At 44.2% G+C, this 18,638-nt stretch overlaps 1 protein-coding gene across 1 annotated transcript in view; it reads left to right on the top strand.

Annotated features, from left to right (window-relative positions):
- The window catches only part of LOC143982517 (AMP deaminase 2-like), a 235,981-nt gene that overhangs the window by 157,252 nt on the left and 60,091 nt on the right, over positions 1–18,638 (top strand). Inside the window, exons 12-13 of the mRNA XM_077481331.1 lie at positions 3,701–3,864; positions 13,866–13,992. Of these exons, the coding sequence (XP_077337457.1) occupies positions 3,701–3,864; positions 13,866–13,992 (291 nt within the window). The remainder of the gene's footprint in view (positions 1–3,700; positions 3,865–13,865; positions 13,993–18,638) is intronic.

Raw genomic sequence — 18,638 nt, 5'->3', positions numbered from 1 at the left:
ATCCCCATGGTTTCTTAATGGTTAAATAACAGCGGATGGAAGTTGTTAGTGTCCCAAGCTCCCAGTGACCAAGCCCCAAGACAACCTGGTGCCAGTATCACTGGAAGTTCACAAGGTGCAACATCCAGTAGGAAAATTACAACAATAACATCAATGGCTATCAGTGAACCACAACCCTTCCACTCTGGATTTGTGAAAGATTAGAAATGTACCACAGTTTCAGCCCTGTATTTCCTGCAAAGGCTTGAGCTGTCCCGAGAGGTCCCCAGGGACCAACGAAAGGAGAGCATTGTAAAGGTTGTTATTCATGGAGCCTCTGTTGCTTTTATCGTAGTGTCCCCCGGGCCCCTGATATAGTTGCTGAACCACATGCGTGATGAAAACCTTGTAACAGGTATAGGCTAGATAGGGAAGAGGGCAAGCCTCTTCCGCATTCGTGGGTAGCTTCCTTCTGTAGTTTGCCAGTCCACTATAATATAGCAAGGTGAGGGGAGCAAGCATCCCCCCAAGGTGTACTCAGGGCCCCATGTGAAGCGAGTTCCTTCAGTGATGCAGGGGAGTTGGGCCTAGGATCCAAGGGTTATAGGAGTGTTTACAAAAAGGAGCCCTCCCCTTCCCCTTGTCGTGACAAAGTCCTGTGGACTGAGTACCCGATGTATGATCTGGTTGCTGTGGCATCAGAACAATGATAGATCCACTGGTATTCCCAATAGTGCTATTCAATTTCCATTCATAGCTTGCAGGCAGAAAGGGAACTTCCACTGATAGGGTATGCGTCTTTCCCACAGGACTTGAAGGAGTGGGTGCAGGTCTCTTCTGTGCTGAAAAGTGATGGTGGAGAGGTCCTGAAATAACAGAATGTGCGCCCCTTCATGTTCCAAGTGGGCATGGTTGCGGGCAAGTCGCAGTATTTCCTCTTTCTGAGTGAAGCTGACAGCATATTACGTCTCTGGGAGGGTCAGTGTCTCTTCCCCTAGGCCGAAGTGTTCTGTGGCATCTTTCCATCTCAACTGGGGCATCAGGTGGTCTGCCTAACAGGGTGTTAAAAAAATGGCCCACACTACAGTTTGCACTTGAGGATTTTCCACTGATTCTGGGATGCCTCTAATGCGCAGATTGCGTCTGCGACCCCTGTTGTCCAAGTCTTCCATATGCCTGTGCATGTCCATAAAGTGCTGTGTATGTGCATTTGTGACCCTCTGAACTTAGTGGATGGCAGCACTGTGTGTCATGGCGGCCAACTCCACATTTTCCAGGCGGGAAGCGACAGCTCTAATGTCCGTTTTTAGGTCAGATATTGCCGCTGACCGGGTACTTTTTATATCTAAAGCAAATTGTTGTAGATATGGCAGGCAGAGGGGTGTGCAGCGGACGTACCTGCGTGTATGTTTGGTGGGTGAAGATTAGCCCGTGAGTCCGCTGTGGCGGCGTAGGCCACCGCACTATTGTCCAATGGAGCCTACACATGGTCGGAATTTCCGACAACAAACTCCCATCGGACATTTGTTGCCAGAAAATCTGATATTGTGTGTAGTCTATGTCACTCGGATAATAGCAGATGAGATGTCCTTCTTTAGACAGTGTAACTGACAATGTTCAAAAGGCAAGGTTTCTGGTCATCCAGTCAATAATGGGGTTATGAATTGATATCCATGGTATTCCTATATAAATAGGAAATTGAGGAGAAGAGATCAGATTGTAAGATATTAAAATTTGGTGTCCAGGCTTGATACTTAACCGAACAGTCTCATGAGTGATTACTGTAGAGATGAGTAGAGATCCATCCACTGTCTCCATATGTACTGGGGATAGTTTAGGTATTTGGGTAATGCAATTTTCTTCAGCAAACCAGGAAAAAGTCTTTAACAGGAAAAAACAGCAAAGTGTATCTGAATATTTTGACCAGGCGAAGGCACAGGAGATCTGATCCAGGCAGTTTAAATAGCAGGGCTAGCTGACAAGCAGGAAATGAAGACCAGGTGAGTCACTGTGGAATGAAGAGTACTGGCAATTAACCGACAGCTGAGCACAGAGCTCTAAGCCCTTGTACACACGGTCGGAGATTCCGTCGGAATGTTTCCTATCGGAGCGTTTTGTCGGATATTCCGACTGTGTGTGGTCTGCATCGGACTGTTTCCGTCGGAATATCTGACGGACCAACTTTTCCAACTTGGCGAAAATATTTTCCGACACAAAATCCTCCGATCGGACATACTCCGATCATGTGTAGAGAATTCCAATCGGACAAAGTGCCACGCATGCTCAGATCAAATTCCTACACCAAAGCTATTGGCTACTAGCGTGAACGTAGTCCAGTGGTAAGAAATAACGTAATCACGTCGGATTTTCCGACAACTTTGTCCGACCGTGTGTATGCAACAGTTTCGGACAAAATCCGATGGATTTGGTTGTCGGAATCTCCGACCGTGTATACAAGGGCTTAGAAGGAAGGACTGAGCCCAGCCATGGCATGGTGACAACGGACAATGGAATTTTCTCCTTCTGTTACAGAAGACAAGGGTTGCGTAATGGATCTCACTTGACGTATCTATTCTGGATAGTTTATCTTTTATATCCTCGGAAAGTCACTTTTCTAAAGTGAAAGGGCTTTACACTGTCATTCCAAGTGGTATCAGTTACCCATCTACTAAATTTAGCAGCATATTCACCAACAGGACATTTCCCTTCACACAAGTTTGATAAAATAGCTTCAGTAGTTGTGCTGCGATTTGGATCATCTAAAATTGTATTCATGGTTGCCACAAAACCCTCAAAATCTCCTAGAATAGCAAATGGAGAAGCCTATGCCAATGAGCAGAGATATTAAGAAGCCTGTCTTGGGGTTTCAAATCTTTAAGGTTGCAGCTGTAAGTATGGTCAACATTGATTCAAGAAGCCTCCATAATTTTTTTAATTCCCATTAAAAAACGGGGCAGATGTGGACATCCTGCTCTCCAAGTTCAACAACAACTAGATTCATAGCCAGGAATAAGTATCCTCTGGCCTTTACAGTAGATGCTCTGGTGATTACTTGTACTCAATTCTGACTGCCTTATGGCCTCCCTTCAATGAAGATCCTCCCTCGACTGCTATGCTGCTCCTGTCTCCTCTCTGTATGGCCTCTTACATTTCATGATTTCCTGTATTACCAAGTTCCATGTTTTAACAAATTCACTGCTTGCATGTATATTGATTTGCAAAAAATTGTGGCAAAAAATGTTTAGGGTGTCTACTGTACAAATTGAGATCATTTGGGTTTTTCATACTACCCTGGCATTTTATTGATGTGTTATGACAAAAAATAAGGCTAGCAGGCCTTTTTTTAATGTTGGTCTTTTTCCTGTATATAGTAAAAAATATAAAAAAAAACAATGGTTAATAAATGCACCCAAAAAAAGCTCTGTCTGTCTCAAAAAGTTGTGTAAAAATTAATTTGGGTACTGTGTTGCATGCCTGAAAATTTGTCAGTCAAATTACTACAACACTGAATAATGGCCTAATACCGAATTCAGGCTAGTACTCCAAAAGAAAAAAAGCTTTATGACTTTTTTGTTTTTTTTTAAATAGAAGTGCCTCAATGAAAAATTTTCATAGGAATGCTTTATTTGATTTTCATTGATGAGGCCTGTCATATTTTAAACCTTGTTTAATTTGGGCAGGTTTTTAGGATATGTTCTAAGATGTTTTAGCTCTTTTACAGGAAGTGATGTCTGACCTGGAGGAGAGCAAATATCAGAATGCAGAACTGCGCCTATCAATATATGGTCGGTCTCGCAAAGAATGGGACAGTTTAGCTTACTGGGCTGTCAGTCATAAAGTGCACTCAAACAATGTTCGATGGCTTGTGCAAGTTCCACGACTTTTGTGAGTAATTCATATGCAATGTAATCAGATTTTCTGTATTTATTCTTTATCCTTCTCATATACCCTGTCTTGTGGTCCATGCTAAAGTAAGTTTTATAAAAGTGATCCCAAAGTAAAACACGATCATTTTATAAATCTCTATAGAGTTTGCATGGTCTCCCCGTGTTTGTGTGTATCTTACAAAATAGTATGTAGTCCCAATTTAATATTCTACCATTTTTAGTCCAACGTTCATGCCAGGAAAAAAAAATTGTGAGAAGCAAAGCTGAAAACTATGACCTTTTAAAATGTATATGCTTTGTAAATGACAAGATATTGCTTCTTGATGCACCCATTAACAAATACAGGAACTTGGCAGTAACTATATACATATACAGCATTTCACAGAAGTGAGTACACCCCTCACATTTGTGTAAATATTTTATTCTATCTTTTGATGTGACAACACTGAAGAAATTACACTTTGCTGCAATGTAAAGTAGTGAGTGTATAGCTTGTATAACAGTGTAAGGAGTGTCTTCCACTCCTCCATGACGACATCATGGAGCTGGTGGATGTTAAAGAACTTGTGCTCCTCCACCTTAAATTTCAGGATACCCCACAGATGCCCCAAAAATACAGGCGGCCAGCCTTCTAACTTGTAGTCAGTCTTCACTGGCAATGCGATACCCTAACTACTAAGGCCTAAGGTGTGCCTTGGCCTAGCTGGTCAGTGAGCCTGTAAAAGGGCAAAAAGACATGAAAGTAGGTGTGATAAGAAAGCTTGATGAAGGGTCGGTAAAAATCTGTCTAGTGGAGTTGCGCATGTCCGGATGTCTTCTGTATATGGATCCAGTAGGCATCAGCTGTAACAGGAAGAAACCAGCGTCCCCTGAATTGATAAGAATGGACCCCCTGTTTGGAACCTGCGCAACTGCCCAGAACCCAAATCAGTATCCTGTACATGGTTTGGATTAAGCCTAATTCCTGGGAAAACGCAGCCATGAGAACAAACTGTTGGATTGAGAGGATACGCCCTGGGGAAGGGGAGCGAGGGCTGACCTGAGGGACTCCTGCAAAAATAGCAGAGAGGATTGAACACATCAAATTGGACATCAATAGAGTAGCCCTATGAAATTCCCACGAACCCCTGGCCTGTCTGTCTGTCTGTAAGCTGCAAAAATGAACAAACTGCCAGGAGTTTGTAGGGGTCTGAAGTGCTGGATACCTGATAGATATGGATGATCGTGTTGGCGGATAAGGCCCAAAACGTGTGGCAATATGCATCGATAAAATAGGGAAACCGTACCAGACACACAGAAACTGGTCCCACATGATACTGATCGGGTCGTGCTTACGTTCGTGACCTGAAAACCGAGTCAGAGACTTGAAACAGGGGAAAAGAGGGCCAGACTCCATCCTGGGCAATAAGTCTCATGGCATGACACAGCAAACGCAAAGTAACTGTAAGCCCCCCTTTTCTGAATGGCTGAGGATCGGACAACGATGAACAGTTTAACGTACCTGAACATTCCTCCAAGCAACCCTGCAATCGAGAGATTGCGCCGAGAGTGAAACCAAGAATAACGATGAAATGGCCCGGACCTTGTGGGCCATCAAGGTGACATTGGCACACATATCCACGAAACTGCAGATCCCTGTGTGGTCCAGGGTTTCCACCCAACAGGACATCAACTTGACTGAACTAACCCCTGACCCCCTGCAGGTACCCAAGATCCAAAGGAGTGCCTGGTAAAGGAGTCAAAGCAAGGACTGCTTCTTTCAGAAGGGTAACCCAGCGGTGAAATGACACCTGGCCATTGACTTGCGCTACCAGCGGACAGGTCTAATGGAAGTTGCTTCAAAGCATATGGTGGCATCGGCTGGACAACCATGAACCCCCCACCTGTAGAAAGTGCTAAATCGACAAACCCACGGACGAGTACCTCGAGTGAAGAAATTCCTGCAGGAAAAAGGCAGTTAAACAAAAGGAAAAAAAATCAATGTCAGAAAAATGATAGGGGAGCCGTCCCCTATCATCAGAACGAAAGTGAAGAGCCAGACCAAACACCCCTTTACTGCCTCCAGTAACTTGGTTGGCAAAGAAAACATGACTGTCTGCTGAACCTGAGATACTACATACGAAAGACTCAGATGAGATAGAGAGGAGGCCTGCGTGTAGGCCTGAAAATTCCTCCGGCAGGGGCTGCCTGACAAGGAACATTACTTGGCTCAGACATATTGAACCAAAAGCCTAACAAGACCGATGGATTAAGGGGATGCGGACCTTGCCTGTAGGGAAGCAGGGGGTGCGCTGACACCCCATCTCAGACCAAGCGAGCTTTGATCACTGCCATCCTGTCTTGAAACCGGAACCAGCCGTGGAGAGCATATTCAGCCCACATGAATCTGTATTTAAAGACTTGTGCCCAGAACATGATCTATGCTGGTGGATGGGAGTAGCTTTGATGGAATTGGAAAGAATCCGAAACGTACCGCTGTCACGGCTGTGGTTGGGAAAGGAAAACCCCCCCGTGACAAGCACTGCTGTCTGCTGAAGAATAGACCAACTCCTAAATGACGGAGTGCTACCATGCACTGAAGCCCCACATGGGGTTGATGAATGAACGTGAAATAGTTGATTCCGAAACGTGCAGCATGCCCAAACCCAAGAAAACACAAAGTAGAGAAAGTGTAGACAACCAGACATGAGAACATCACTTCTCTGTGCCTACATGAGTATGAGGATGTGAGCAGTAATGAGAAGACTATAGCGCATGAAAGAGACCTGATGACGCCCCCCGATATGTAGTGAATGAGCCTGAGAAACTTGCAGCGCAGAGACAGGTGATTAAACTGAACACTCGGGGCTAAAGTACCCACAGGCAGGGTAGGTAGTCATACAGGTGTAATGAAATGAAACGTGCATCATATGACGTATGGTATACGGGCGAGACGATTGTGGTCAACAATCATTTAAAAGAACGAAACCTCAACCCATATTGAGCTGTAGACGTGACAGATCCTGAGATGTGAGCACTAATTAACTAAACTCAGGTAAACATAAACATAAATGAAAGGTATGATGACATGGAAACAAATGAAGATGAAATGGCTTATGGTGTATGCTGAAACTGCATGGCTACGACATGACCTTTATGACAGAAAACACGCTATGACAGGAACACGCTATGACTGGAACCTCAGGACTGCACCCACTATGAGGGGACACACTATGAGAGAATCGTTGTGACTGAACTTGCTAACTGACCAGGCCGACATGGCACTCGTTGAGACTGAACACGATAGAAACTAAACACGCTGCAACAGCACCATTGTGCCTGAACACGCTTCAACAGCAACTGCTGTGGACTAAACATGCTATGACAGAACAGTTTGTGACAGAAACATGAATGACAGCCACCGTTGTAACTGAACGTGCCATGACAGAAACACGCTGCGACAGAAACACGCTGCAACAGAAACACGCTGCGACTGTCACCGCTATGACTGAACATGCTGTGACTAACCATGTGAGACTGAAAACACGCTGACTGAAAACACACTGACTGAAACACGCTGAGACTGAAAGCACGCTCCATGGTCTTTCATGAACCATGAACCATGAAAGACCATGGAGCCCCCTTCTCCTCAGTACTTTCCCTCAGTGACCCCCCCCCCCCCCCCCTGGTCTGCACTCTCCCCCTGTGATTGTGAACCCTCAGTTGTCACAAGTCCCTGTGTGAGTACTAGAAAAATCCTCACTGCCACGACAGAAACTGGTAAGGAAAGAGTTACCATGCCAAGAGGGCGGAGACAACCTGCTGATTGGATGGTGTGCCAGATCATGGCCATGCAAATACATGGAGAAGTCCACATGCACTGGAATTATCTGTGGACACACAAGCAGCCCCCCCCCCCCGTTACCGGCACCCCCACCCCTACCCCTTGGAAATCCTGAGCAATGGAGGCATGCAGAGGGCGGGCGGTCCCCGGCCCAAGCATAATAAGTAGCAATGAGGGACACACAAGCATCCCCCCCCCCCAGTTGGCACTCCCATACAGCATCCCCACCGTTGTTGGAACCCCCCCACCATTATCTGCACCCCCCAACCCAAACCAACCAGGACTAACAGCTGAGCAATGAGGTGGCCTCCCTATGGATGCCCAGCCTGAGTAAGCAGACAGGTGGGTGGGCCTACTGACAAACCCCCTGGAAATCCTTGAGCACTGGAGGCATGGTGTGAGTGATGGCCAGCCCCCTCCTCTGGCCTGGCAAGATACCTGTCATCCGATGCGGGCCCCCTGCTGATTATACCGGTGTGAAAGGTGGGATGTCGGGCCTCCCCCCTGTTGATACCATCAGCCCCCCTTGATTATACTGGTGTGGAAGGTGGGTGGACGGGCCTCCCCCAGATGATACTGGCATGATGGTGGGTGGGAGCCCCATCGATGATACTGGCATGGTAGGGTGGGTGGGCAGGAGGGGTTTCCCAAACAATCCGGAAATAATATGCGATCCTGAAAATGAACCGATGCCAGCTCAGATAGAGAAGGAGGGATATATACCCCTCAGACTCCTCCCACAAATACAGGCGGCCAGCCTTCTAAGCTCTCTCATATATATATATATATATATATATATATATATATATATATATATATATAATTTTTTATTTTTTTTTCACCTTCCCTGGGAAAAAGGTAGTCCACACGGCAGGTTTCTTAATATCTGACTTGTAGCAGGTTTATTTTTAAAGGTTGCATAAAAATAACATAAACAAAAACCAGTCACCCACAAAACAACTATCATGCAAACATTTGCTCTTACAAAGCAAAGTTCCTAAAATCTGGTTCGGAACAAACCCTGCCAAGGTGGCTGGTAAAACCAGGACCAGATTGCACTCTCTCAGCAAATGAAAGCATGCAAGGTGAAATATAACGTCCCTCAATCACCACACCTTTCATTATGTCACTATATATATATATATATATATATATATATATATATATATATATATATATATATATACACACACACACACACATACACATACACATACAGTGGGGAAAATAATTTGATTTTGTAAAGTTTGCCTACTTTCAAAGAAATTAAGGGTCTATCATTTTTATCATTGGTGTATGTTAAATGATAGAGAAAGAATATCAACCAAACATCCAGAAAAAAAACACATTTACAAATGTTATAATTTGACTTGCAGTTAGTGAATAAAATAATTATTTGATCCCCAAGCAAAACATTACTTAGTACTTGGTGGAGAAATGCTTGTTGGCAAGCACAGAGGTAAGACATTTCTTGTAGTTGGTTACCAAGTTTGCACACATTTTAGGAGTGATTTTGGTCGACTATTCTTTACAGATCTCTAAATCCTTAAGATTTTTTGGCTGTTGCATGGCAACTTGAAGTTTCAGCTTCCTCCATAAATTGTCTATAGGATTAAGGTCTGGAGACTGGCTAGGCGACTCCATGACCTTAATATGCTTCTTCTTGAACCACTCCTTTGTTGTCTTGGTGGTATGTTTTGGGGCATTGTCATCCTGCAAGACCCATCCACGACCCATTGTCAGTGTTCTGGCTGAGGGAAGAAGGTTCTCATCCAATATTTTAACCGTCCATTGGCCCATCAATGAATGAATGCACAGAGATACCGTGACAAGAGCCTGAGGTCCATTGTGTCATTCATCCACGACCATCACCTCATGTTGCAGCATGATAATGCATGGCCCATTGTTGCAAGGGTCTGTACACAATTCCTGGAAGCTGAAAACATCCCAGTTTTTGCATGGCCAGCATACTCTCCGGACATGTCACCCATTGAGCATGTTTGGGATGCTCTGGATCTGCGTATATGACAGCGTGTTCCAGTTCCTGCCAATATCCAGCTACTTCGCACAGCCATTGAAGAGGAATGGACCAACATTCCACAAGCCACAATCAACAACCTAATCACCTCTATGCGAAGGAGATGTGCTGGACTGTGTGAGGCAAATGGTGGTCACACCAGATACTGACTGGTTTTCGGACCCCCCCCCCCCCCTCGACCCCCCAAACTTATTTTAGTCAGATGGTGTCAATCGTGTGTGGTAGCAACCAGGTGAGGAGTACAAAGACAAGTGTGTCTTGCCTACAGTTAAGCATTGTGGTGGGAGTGTCATGGTCTGGGGCTGCGTGAGTGCTGCCAGCGCTGGGGAGCTACAGTTCATTGAGGGAACCATGAATGCCAACATGTACTGTGACATACTGAAGCAGAGCATGAGCCCCTCCCTTCGGAGACTAGGCCAACATAACGACCGCAAACACACCTCCAAGGCGACCGCTGACTTGCTAAAGATGCTGAGGGTAAAGGTGATGGACTAGCCAAGCATGTCTCCAGACCTAAACCCTATTGAGCATCTGTGGGGCATCCTCAAACAGAAGGTGGTGGAGCACAAGGTCTCTAACATCCACCAGCTCCGTGATGTCGTCATGGAGGAGTGGAAGAGGAATCCAGTGGCAGTCTGTGAAGCTCTGGTGAACTCAATGCCCAAGAGGGTTAAGACTGTGCTAGAAAATAATGGTGGCCACACACAATATTGACACTTTGGGCCCATTTAAACATTTTCACTTAGGGGTGTACTCACTTTTGTTTCTAGCGGTTTAGACATTAATGGCTGTGTGTTGAGTTATTTTGAGGGGACAGCAAATTTACACAGTTATACAAGCTGTACACTCACTACTTTACATTATAGCAAAGTGTAATTTCTTCAGTGTTGTCACATGAAAAGATATCATAACATATTTACACAAATGTGAGGGGTGTACTCACTTTTCTGAGATACTGTATATGACATCTGTAATTTCCTCCAAGGAAAGGCTCATACAACTTAAGCTAAAGCTATTTTATTAAATATACTGCACTCCCCAACGCATGTACAGTCTGGGGGTTAGAAACATCCCTCTTTGCTTCCGATTGTGTGGTCAAGGACTCAATTTCTTTTATGCTCTGTGGTTATGCCCACAAATACAAGGATTTTGGTTGCAAGTATGCAAATTTCTTGTGTTGGCTATGGGTCTCCCAAATATTCAGTACCCTAGAGTCTAACTGTTGGGGCTGGTGCAGGATCTACCGGTTAGTTCCCATGCCAAAAAACGAATGCTTATACTCTACTTGTATGCCAAAAAGAATACCTTCATCATCTGTAAGAGGTCATTTCGGCCAATCCTCTCAGAGTGGAAACAGCTGATCAGTTCTGCTCTCCCACTGTACCAACTTACATACACTAATAGGGGGTCTCCAAAAAGTTTTGAGAAAATTTGGGGGCCTTGAACTAACTCTCTTCTCAATATGTAACCCAACTGGCTTCCTGTTAGACCCTGTCTTATTATGTTTGCTTCTATCACATACCTTAATATGATATAGTCAGGCTTCACATTGTAATGGATATGTACTGTATACGAATTACACAGGGCATTGATTCTGTAAAAGGATGTCTTAAATTTATTGTTATGGCATCTGTACCTTGTACAATTTTACAATCAATAAATACCATCTTTAATAAAAGATTTGGTTTGTCTCTCTCAGGAGAAAAGTCATCATAAATTTCTGTGGCCCACTTATACTGTACTCAGTTTGGTCAATTGTTAAGGTGACAACGGCCAGATGTAGGACTGGTCCCTCTAATGCAGGGCAGGTTTTTAGAGGAGTCTTTAAGCCCCCATCAATAGGGATGGTAATGTCCCCAATAAGTGGCAGGTCCATCTTGGTGATGGACCATTTTTGGTAAATTCTTGAATACAAGATGATCTTGATGAAAAGTAATTGCCATGAGTTTGGCCAATCATTGTATAAGGCCAAGCTTGCATGATCCAGGGTGGAAAAGGCTTTCTACAGAAGGTTCTCTTCCTAGAGGATTTTTTAGTATACGGAGGTTGTATTGCTTAAGTCATATAGAGAGTAGAGGGTAGAGAAGTAACTTCCTTAAAGTGGTTGTAAATGCTTTGCATTACGGTAAAAAAACCTTTTAGATGCAGCTCTTACTTACCTGAGCCTGATCTTGATCCAGCACTGTGCTCGAGAGTGGCTGCTCTCTCTCTCCCTTCTCACTGGACTTCAGTGAGAGCAGCGGGAGCCATTGGCTGCTTGTGTGCGCAGCTCTGCTGTATGTCTTGTAGGATAAGGATGTAGTATATACTACAGTGCCATCAAGATATGCAAGCCAGGAACCAGTATGTTAAAAGGTACAGTGAAACCCTGTCTTACATTGTGTAGATTGCTGATCCTGTCCAGGGACCAGTTCAGTCCAGTTCACCCATTATGGTGGGCATACCCTGAAAGGGGTCTTCAAGGAATGAACCACCTCTCCGGACTTGTATTACACCCTGCAGCTAACCACTGTCCTTGCACCATGTGCCAAGGTGAGTGCCAAACGGGAGAATCAGTGCCCAAACCAAAACTTTGGCTCTACGACTGTGGGGTTTTTGTATGGACCTATTCCTGAGGGTCACCAATCTGGCATCTGCTAATGAACCATGTAGGCAGTGAGCAATCAGATCTTGATAAAAGTGTCAGTTGGAGAAGGCAACTATGCACTGCATGCTAGCATATTTTGATAGACTTACCTACAAAAGGAGCCCTTCAGCATAACGATGTCATGGCTCCCCCGACGCTTCCATATTCCCCCAGTGTTCTTTCCAGGTTTCCCATCTTCGGACACTTGAGTGGCCAGGCTGTGGTGACGTAACTCTTGCACATGTGCACGGGAGTCACATTGCCACAGCACACAGAGCAGACTATAATCTGAGCTGTGCAGAGGTCTCTTCTGTTATAAAAACCCTGCCTGTCAGTAGATTTTAAAACACAAAGACTTTACTACAATTTTATGTTTACATTAGCATATGGCAAGTGAGGCTCTACACTGTGTAACAAATCCTGCTACTGGTTGCAGGCTGCAGTACGCTTGTGCCTGCATTCACAGAGCATAAGTTTGCCTTAGCGGTTTGCAAATTATTACTGAAAAATGCTGCAAGTTTTAGATGTAAGAACAGTTAAAACTATTTACCCAGATTTACTGTATGTTTCATGGCTGATCTGTGAATGTTACATAGACACTTAATGTAGATGATGTATTAAAATATGGGGTTCATTTTCTAAAGGAATAGAATACTTTGCAAAGTGAATTTTAAATTAGCTTAGTGACTAAGATGAATCTTGCTAACTTCAGTCATACATCTATGTGCAAACAAAAATCATGAATTTTCACTTAGCTTCATCTCATTCACAAAGGTAGGTGAAAACTCACTTTACAAAGTGAACATGTTCCATTCCTTAAGGCCGCGTACACACGGGCGGACTGTCCGCCCAACTAGGTTCGTCAAACAGTTTGACAAACAGTCCGCTCAAAATTAGCATGAACGGACTTGACCACACACGACGAACGAACAGTCCGCTGAAAACTTGCACGATGACGTGAACGGCACGTACGACGGGACGAGAGATTCGAAGTCCTATACACTGCAATGCAACCTTCGGCGTGTAAATCCTTTCTGAGCATGCGCGGAACTTAGTTTGACGAACAAGCCTACACATGAGCATGTATATGTGTATATGTATGTATAGTATATTTTATTTTATTTATTTTTATTTTATTTTTTTTGGTTGAACTGGATGGACTTGTGTCTTTTTTCAACCTGACTAACTATGTAACTATGTAACTATGAGCGGACTGTCCGCTCAAACCAAGTTTCAGCGGACAGTCTTACGGAAATTCCGAAAAAACTTTGTTCGTCAGACTGTCCGCTGAAACTGTCCGCTGAAGCCCACACACGAGCGGACTGTCCGCTGAAACACTGTTCAGCGGACAAAGTTGGGCGAACAGTCCGCCCGTGTGTACGCGGCCTTAAGCAAATCAACTCTGCCTAATAGGCTGTAGTGAGATAATCTTCTTTTTAAACCTGTTTTCAGATATATGTAATGTGTTTTTTTATCATTTAACATTTCTTTTCCATTTTGCTCTCCCATCAGTGATGTGTTCCGAAGTAAAAAGCAGGTTAATAATTTCCAGGAGATTTTGGAGAACATTTTCCTGCCTCTTTTTGAAGTGACTGTGAATCCTGCTAGTCATCCAGAACTGCACCTGTTTTTAGAACACGTGAGTCATTTGGATCCTAAGACTTACCACACAACTCAGCTCATTTGGTTTATAGATTTTAAATGTTTGATTACAGACTTGTCTGTATAAATGAATACATTACTTACAAATGTAAGTGCAATGTGTCTGAAAATAACATTATTATTGAAATAAGTAAACTTATGCCCCGTACACACGAGCGGACTTTTCAACATCCAAAGTCCGTCAGACCGAGTCCGTCAGACTATCCGATCGTGTGTGGGCTGCAACGGACTTTAGCTTCGCAAAAGTCTGACGGACTTTAGAAATGAAGCATGCTTCAAATTTTCCCGACGGAACTCCGCCGGACCCGGTCCCCTTCGAAAACTCCGCTCGTGTGTATGCTACTCCGACGGACTAAAACCGACGCTAGGGCAGCTATTGGCTACTGGCTATGAACTTCCTTATTCGAGTCGGGTCGTACGTCATCACGTTCGAATCCGTCGGAGTTTAGTGTGATCGTGTGTGGCCAAGTCCGTTCGGCCGAAAAGTCTGTCAGAACTCCGTCGGAACTCCGGCGGAACTCCTTTGGAAGTCTGTCGGACATAAGTCCTCTCGTGTGTACGGGGCATAAGTGGTAAATGTCAAGTTACAAATCTGGGGTCCAAAACAGACAAACAACACGAATGGGGTGAGCGGGAAACGATAACGGAGAGGGATTCCGTGTGTCATTGAAGATGGTATATCTTCAATGACTAAATATATCTGAATACACTAGATGTAAACTGCATTGTCACATGTAATACTCCTATCAGTGTCAATTAACAGCCTGGTCTGCAGGTAAATATGGCAAAATATAAATGCCTATGAAAGAAAAAATACTTCATATACTGATTTTTTTTTAATATTAACTAGGGTTGCACCAGTACCACTTTTTTAAGACCAAGTACAAGTAGCGATACCGATACCCGATACTTTTTTTTTTTTTGTGACAGTAGCACTGACAAGCGCTGATAGGTGGTGTTGATGAGGTGTAGACTGTGTCAGTAGTTGTTTATTTTCATTTTATTTATTTTTTACAATTTTATTTGTTACAATTTATATATTTTTTGTTAATTATTTTTACAATGCTATTCTTTTTTTTTGGGGGGGGGGGGGGAGTTGTTAGTGTCAGTGTTTTTTATTTTTATTTTTTTTACAATTTTACTTTTAAATATTTATTAAAATGTTATCATTTTTTTTAATCAACCCTGTTGAGGAGGGGGGTTTTGGTGAGATATCAGGGTTCTAACATCTTCCCTTTGAGGCAGGTAAAGGGACTGATGACACAGATTCCCCAGGCCCGTTTCTCTGTAGCCTCATCTGCACTGAAGATGAATGGAGAGGAGACATGGGCTCCTCTCCATTCATAAACTGAAGCATCGTATGCTCAGTTATGAATGGACAGTCAGTGATCACTGACTCTGTGCATTCAGAAAAGGAAGGAGCCAGTAAATTACATATTTACCGCTTCCTTCCTCTGCTCTCCATTCTGACAGATCTGGGACAGGGGGACCAGAGGAGGACACGGAGGGGGAGCGGAGAAGGAGCAGAGGATGACATGGAGGGGGACTGGAGGAGGACATGGTGGGGGGAACCTTAGGAGCATTGAGGAGGAAATGGAGGACACAGGAGACAGTGCGGTGGTGGGGGCCGTTACAAGTCCCAATCTCCCTGCATAGATTTTAATAAAGCAGCTGAAAGCTGTGGTAGAGAGAGGAGGAGAAGCGGCTGGCAGCTGCTTTAGTGAAATCTATACAGGGAGATTGGGGCTTGTAGCGGCGCCCACAGCTGCACCAAACACCCCTGACTTCCCAGGTATCAGATTAGGCATCAGAGCATTTGCAAATGCTCGGTATGAGCACTGATACCGATACTAGTATTGGTGCAACCCTAATATTAACCACATCTATCATATACATTTTTTATTTGCAAAATTTGTCATTCAAGTTGTTGTAGAAATAACTGCATTAAAGTGTTTTTCTTGTATTTGCTGGAAGTTCATCTTTCAGAACTCCCCCAATGAGGGAGATTTACAAAACTAGTGCACAGAGAATCTGGTGCAGCTGTGCATAGTAGCCAATCTGCTTCTAACATCTGCTTGCTCAATTAGGCCTCTTTCACACTGGGGCAGCGCCGGTGGTAAAGCAGCGCTATTTTTAGTCATTTTAGCAGCGGTATGCGGCCATTAGCAGGGCGGTTTTAACCCCCCGCTAGCAGGCGAAAAAGGGTTAAAACCGCCCACAAAGTGCCACTGCAGCAGCGCTTTGCCGGCAGTATAGCCGCGCTGTCCCATTGATTTCAATGGGTAGGAGTGGTTTAGGAGCGGCGAATACATTGCTCCTAAGATGCGGCTAGCAGGATTTTTTTCACCGTCCTGCTAGCGCACCTCTCCAGTGTGAAAGCCCTCCGGCTTTCACACTGGAGTGAAAGGGGCCAGATTTTTTCAGGTGCTATACAGGCACTATTTATATCGCTGTAGCGCCTGAAAAATGCCCCAGTGTGAAAGGGGCCTTAAGCTTTGACAATAAATCCTAGAAGCTGATTGATTACTATGCACAGCTGCACCAGATTCTGTGTGCACCAGTTTTAGTAAAGCTCCCCCATTACTTTTTTAAATAAAGATGAACTAAACCAAACTCTAAACTCATAAAATATGTATCTGAAAGGTACAGTACATAACATAGGCAAAGTATTCATAGACCCTGCATTATTATACCGTCAAGTGTTTGGACACTGGCAAAGCATTCCGGGATACGCACACTGGGCATGTCCCAGAATAAACTGAACTGTACCAAGAAAAAAGGGGTATAGCCCAAATTACCCCGGAGTTGAGCCACAGGGATATAGTACCCAAATAAATGAAAAGCAAACAAGTCTAAAAAAATTATAAAAGTTTATTGTAGAAAAATATGACACAATGAAAAATCAAACCTCCACCTTCCACCATTTAAAAAAGACAATGTTTTCTCGCCAAATTAACATCTAGGCACCATTCATACATCCACATAAAAAACTGGATAAGAAAAACTGGGTGCACCATCCACCGTTAGCCGGATAGCCTTGTAGATAACATGGCCTTAGAATGGCAATATGTGCAGTAATCAACTGTCCAGAGGGCTACAGACTGAGGCTGAAATAATTGTGCATCAAAATGTTGAGCAGTCCCTTATATAAGGCTATATTGAAAGTGCTGATGTCAAATGAGTAGATGAGCCACAGTCCAAGCAGTTGAAGGAGAGATAGCTGAGCACCATACAGTATACAGTATGTAACAGCAGGCTACGGCAATGAAATATTAGCTAGCTGAGAGACAAGAAACATGAACACTTCCTCAATGAAAGCTCCAAGCATAAAGCCGCTGCTGGTATGAAGAGTCCAGGCTTCTGCTAGCACCCCTCAGCTCGCCTAATGGCCGCTAGGCAGCACGCCACGCTTAGTATAAAGGTCTCACACTAGATGTGTGTGAGAGCAGCTCCGGTAAGCCTACAATCAAGTGCTGGGATTTCGTGCTATCAGTCCTTCAGACTGTTCTACGCTATGTCGTCCTGCGATGGAGATGAGGGATGCAAGGAATGGTGTCAGATGTACAGGGGCATCAAATCAACACGTTTTGCTGGGAGTCCCCAGCTTTGTCGGGACCTGTCGCAGTCTGGATGGTGTGGAACAGTCTGCAGGACTGAGGGCACAACATCTCAGTACTTAATCGTAGACTTACCTGAGCCACTCTGACAAGCATCTAGTGTGGGACCTTCATACCAAGTGTGGAGTGCTGCCTAGCGGCCACAAGATGGGCTGACGGGAGCTGGCGGGAGCCTGGACTCTTCATACCAGCAATGGGTTTATGCATAGTTACATATAGCTACATAGTAGGTGAGGTTGAAAAAAGACACAAGTCCATCAAGTCCAACCTATGTGTGTGATTATGTCAGTATTACATTGTATATCCCTCTATGTTGCGGTCGTTCAGGTGCTTATCTAATAGCTTCTTGAAATATCAATGCCCCCCGCTGAGACCACCACATCAATGCCCCCCGCTGAGACCACCACATGTGTCCACATCCTTGCCGCTCTTACAGTAAAGAACCCTCCACGTAGGTTAAGGTTAAACCTCTTTTTTTCTAATTTTAATGAGTAGCCACGAGTCTTGTTAAACTCCCTTCTGCAAAAAGTTTTATCCCTATTGTGGGGTCACCAGTATGTTATTTTTATATTGAAATCATATCCCCTTTCAAGCGTCTCTTCTCCAGAGAGAATAAGTTCAGTGCTCACAACCTTTCCTTATAACTAATATCCTCCATACCCTTTATTAGCTTTGTTGCCCTTCTTTGTACTCGTTCCATTTCCAGTACATCCTTCCTGAGGACTGGTGCCCAGAACTGGACAGCATACTCTAGGTGCGGCCGGACCAGAGTCTTGTAGAGCAGGAGAATTATCGTTTTATCTCTGGAGTTGATCCTCTTTTTAATGCATGCCAATATTCTGTTTGCCTTGTTAGCAGCAGCTTGGCATTGCATGGATGCTAACCGGTCTGTAATTCCCAGGGATGTATTTTGGACCCTTTTTAAATATTGGTGCTACATTGGCTTTTCTCCAATCAGCTGGTACCATTCCAGGCAGTAGACTGTCAGTAAAAATTAGGAACAATG

Source organism: Lithobates pipiens, unplaced genomic scaffold, assembly GCF_037356315.1.
Source record: "Lithobates pipiens isolate NorthernLeopardFrog02 unplaced genomic scaffold, aLitPip1_a1.2 Scaffold_16, whole genome shotgun sequence".
NCBI lineage: Eukaryota > Metazoa > Chordata > Amphibia > Anura > Ranidae > Lithobates > Lithobates pipiens.
The sequence above is the reverse complement of the archived record's forward strand: the minus strand, read 5'-3'. Positions and strand labels throughout refer to the sequence as shown.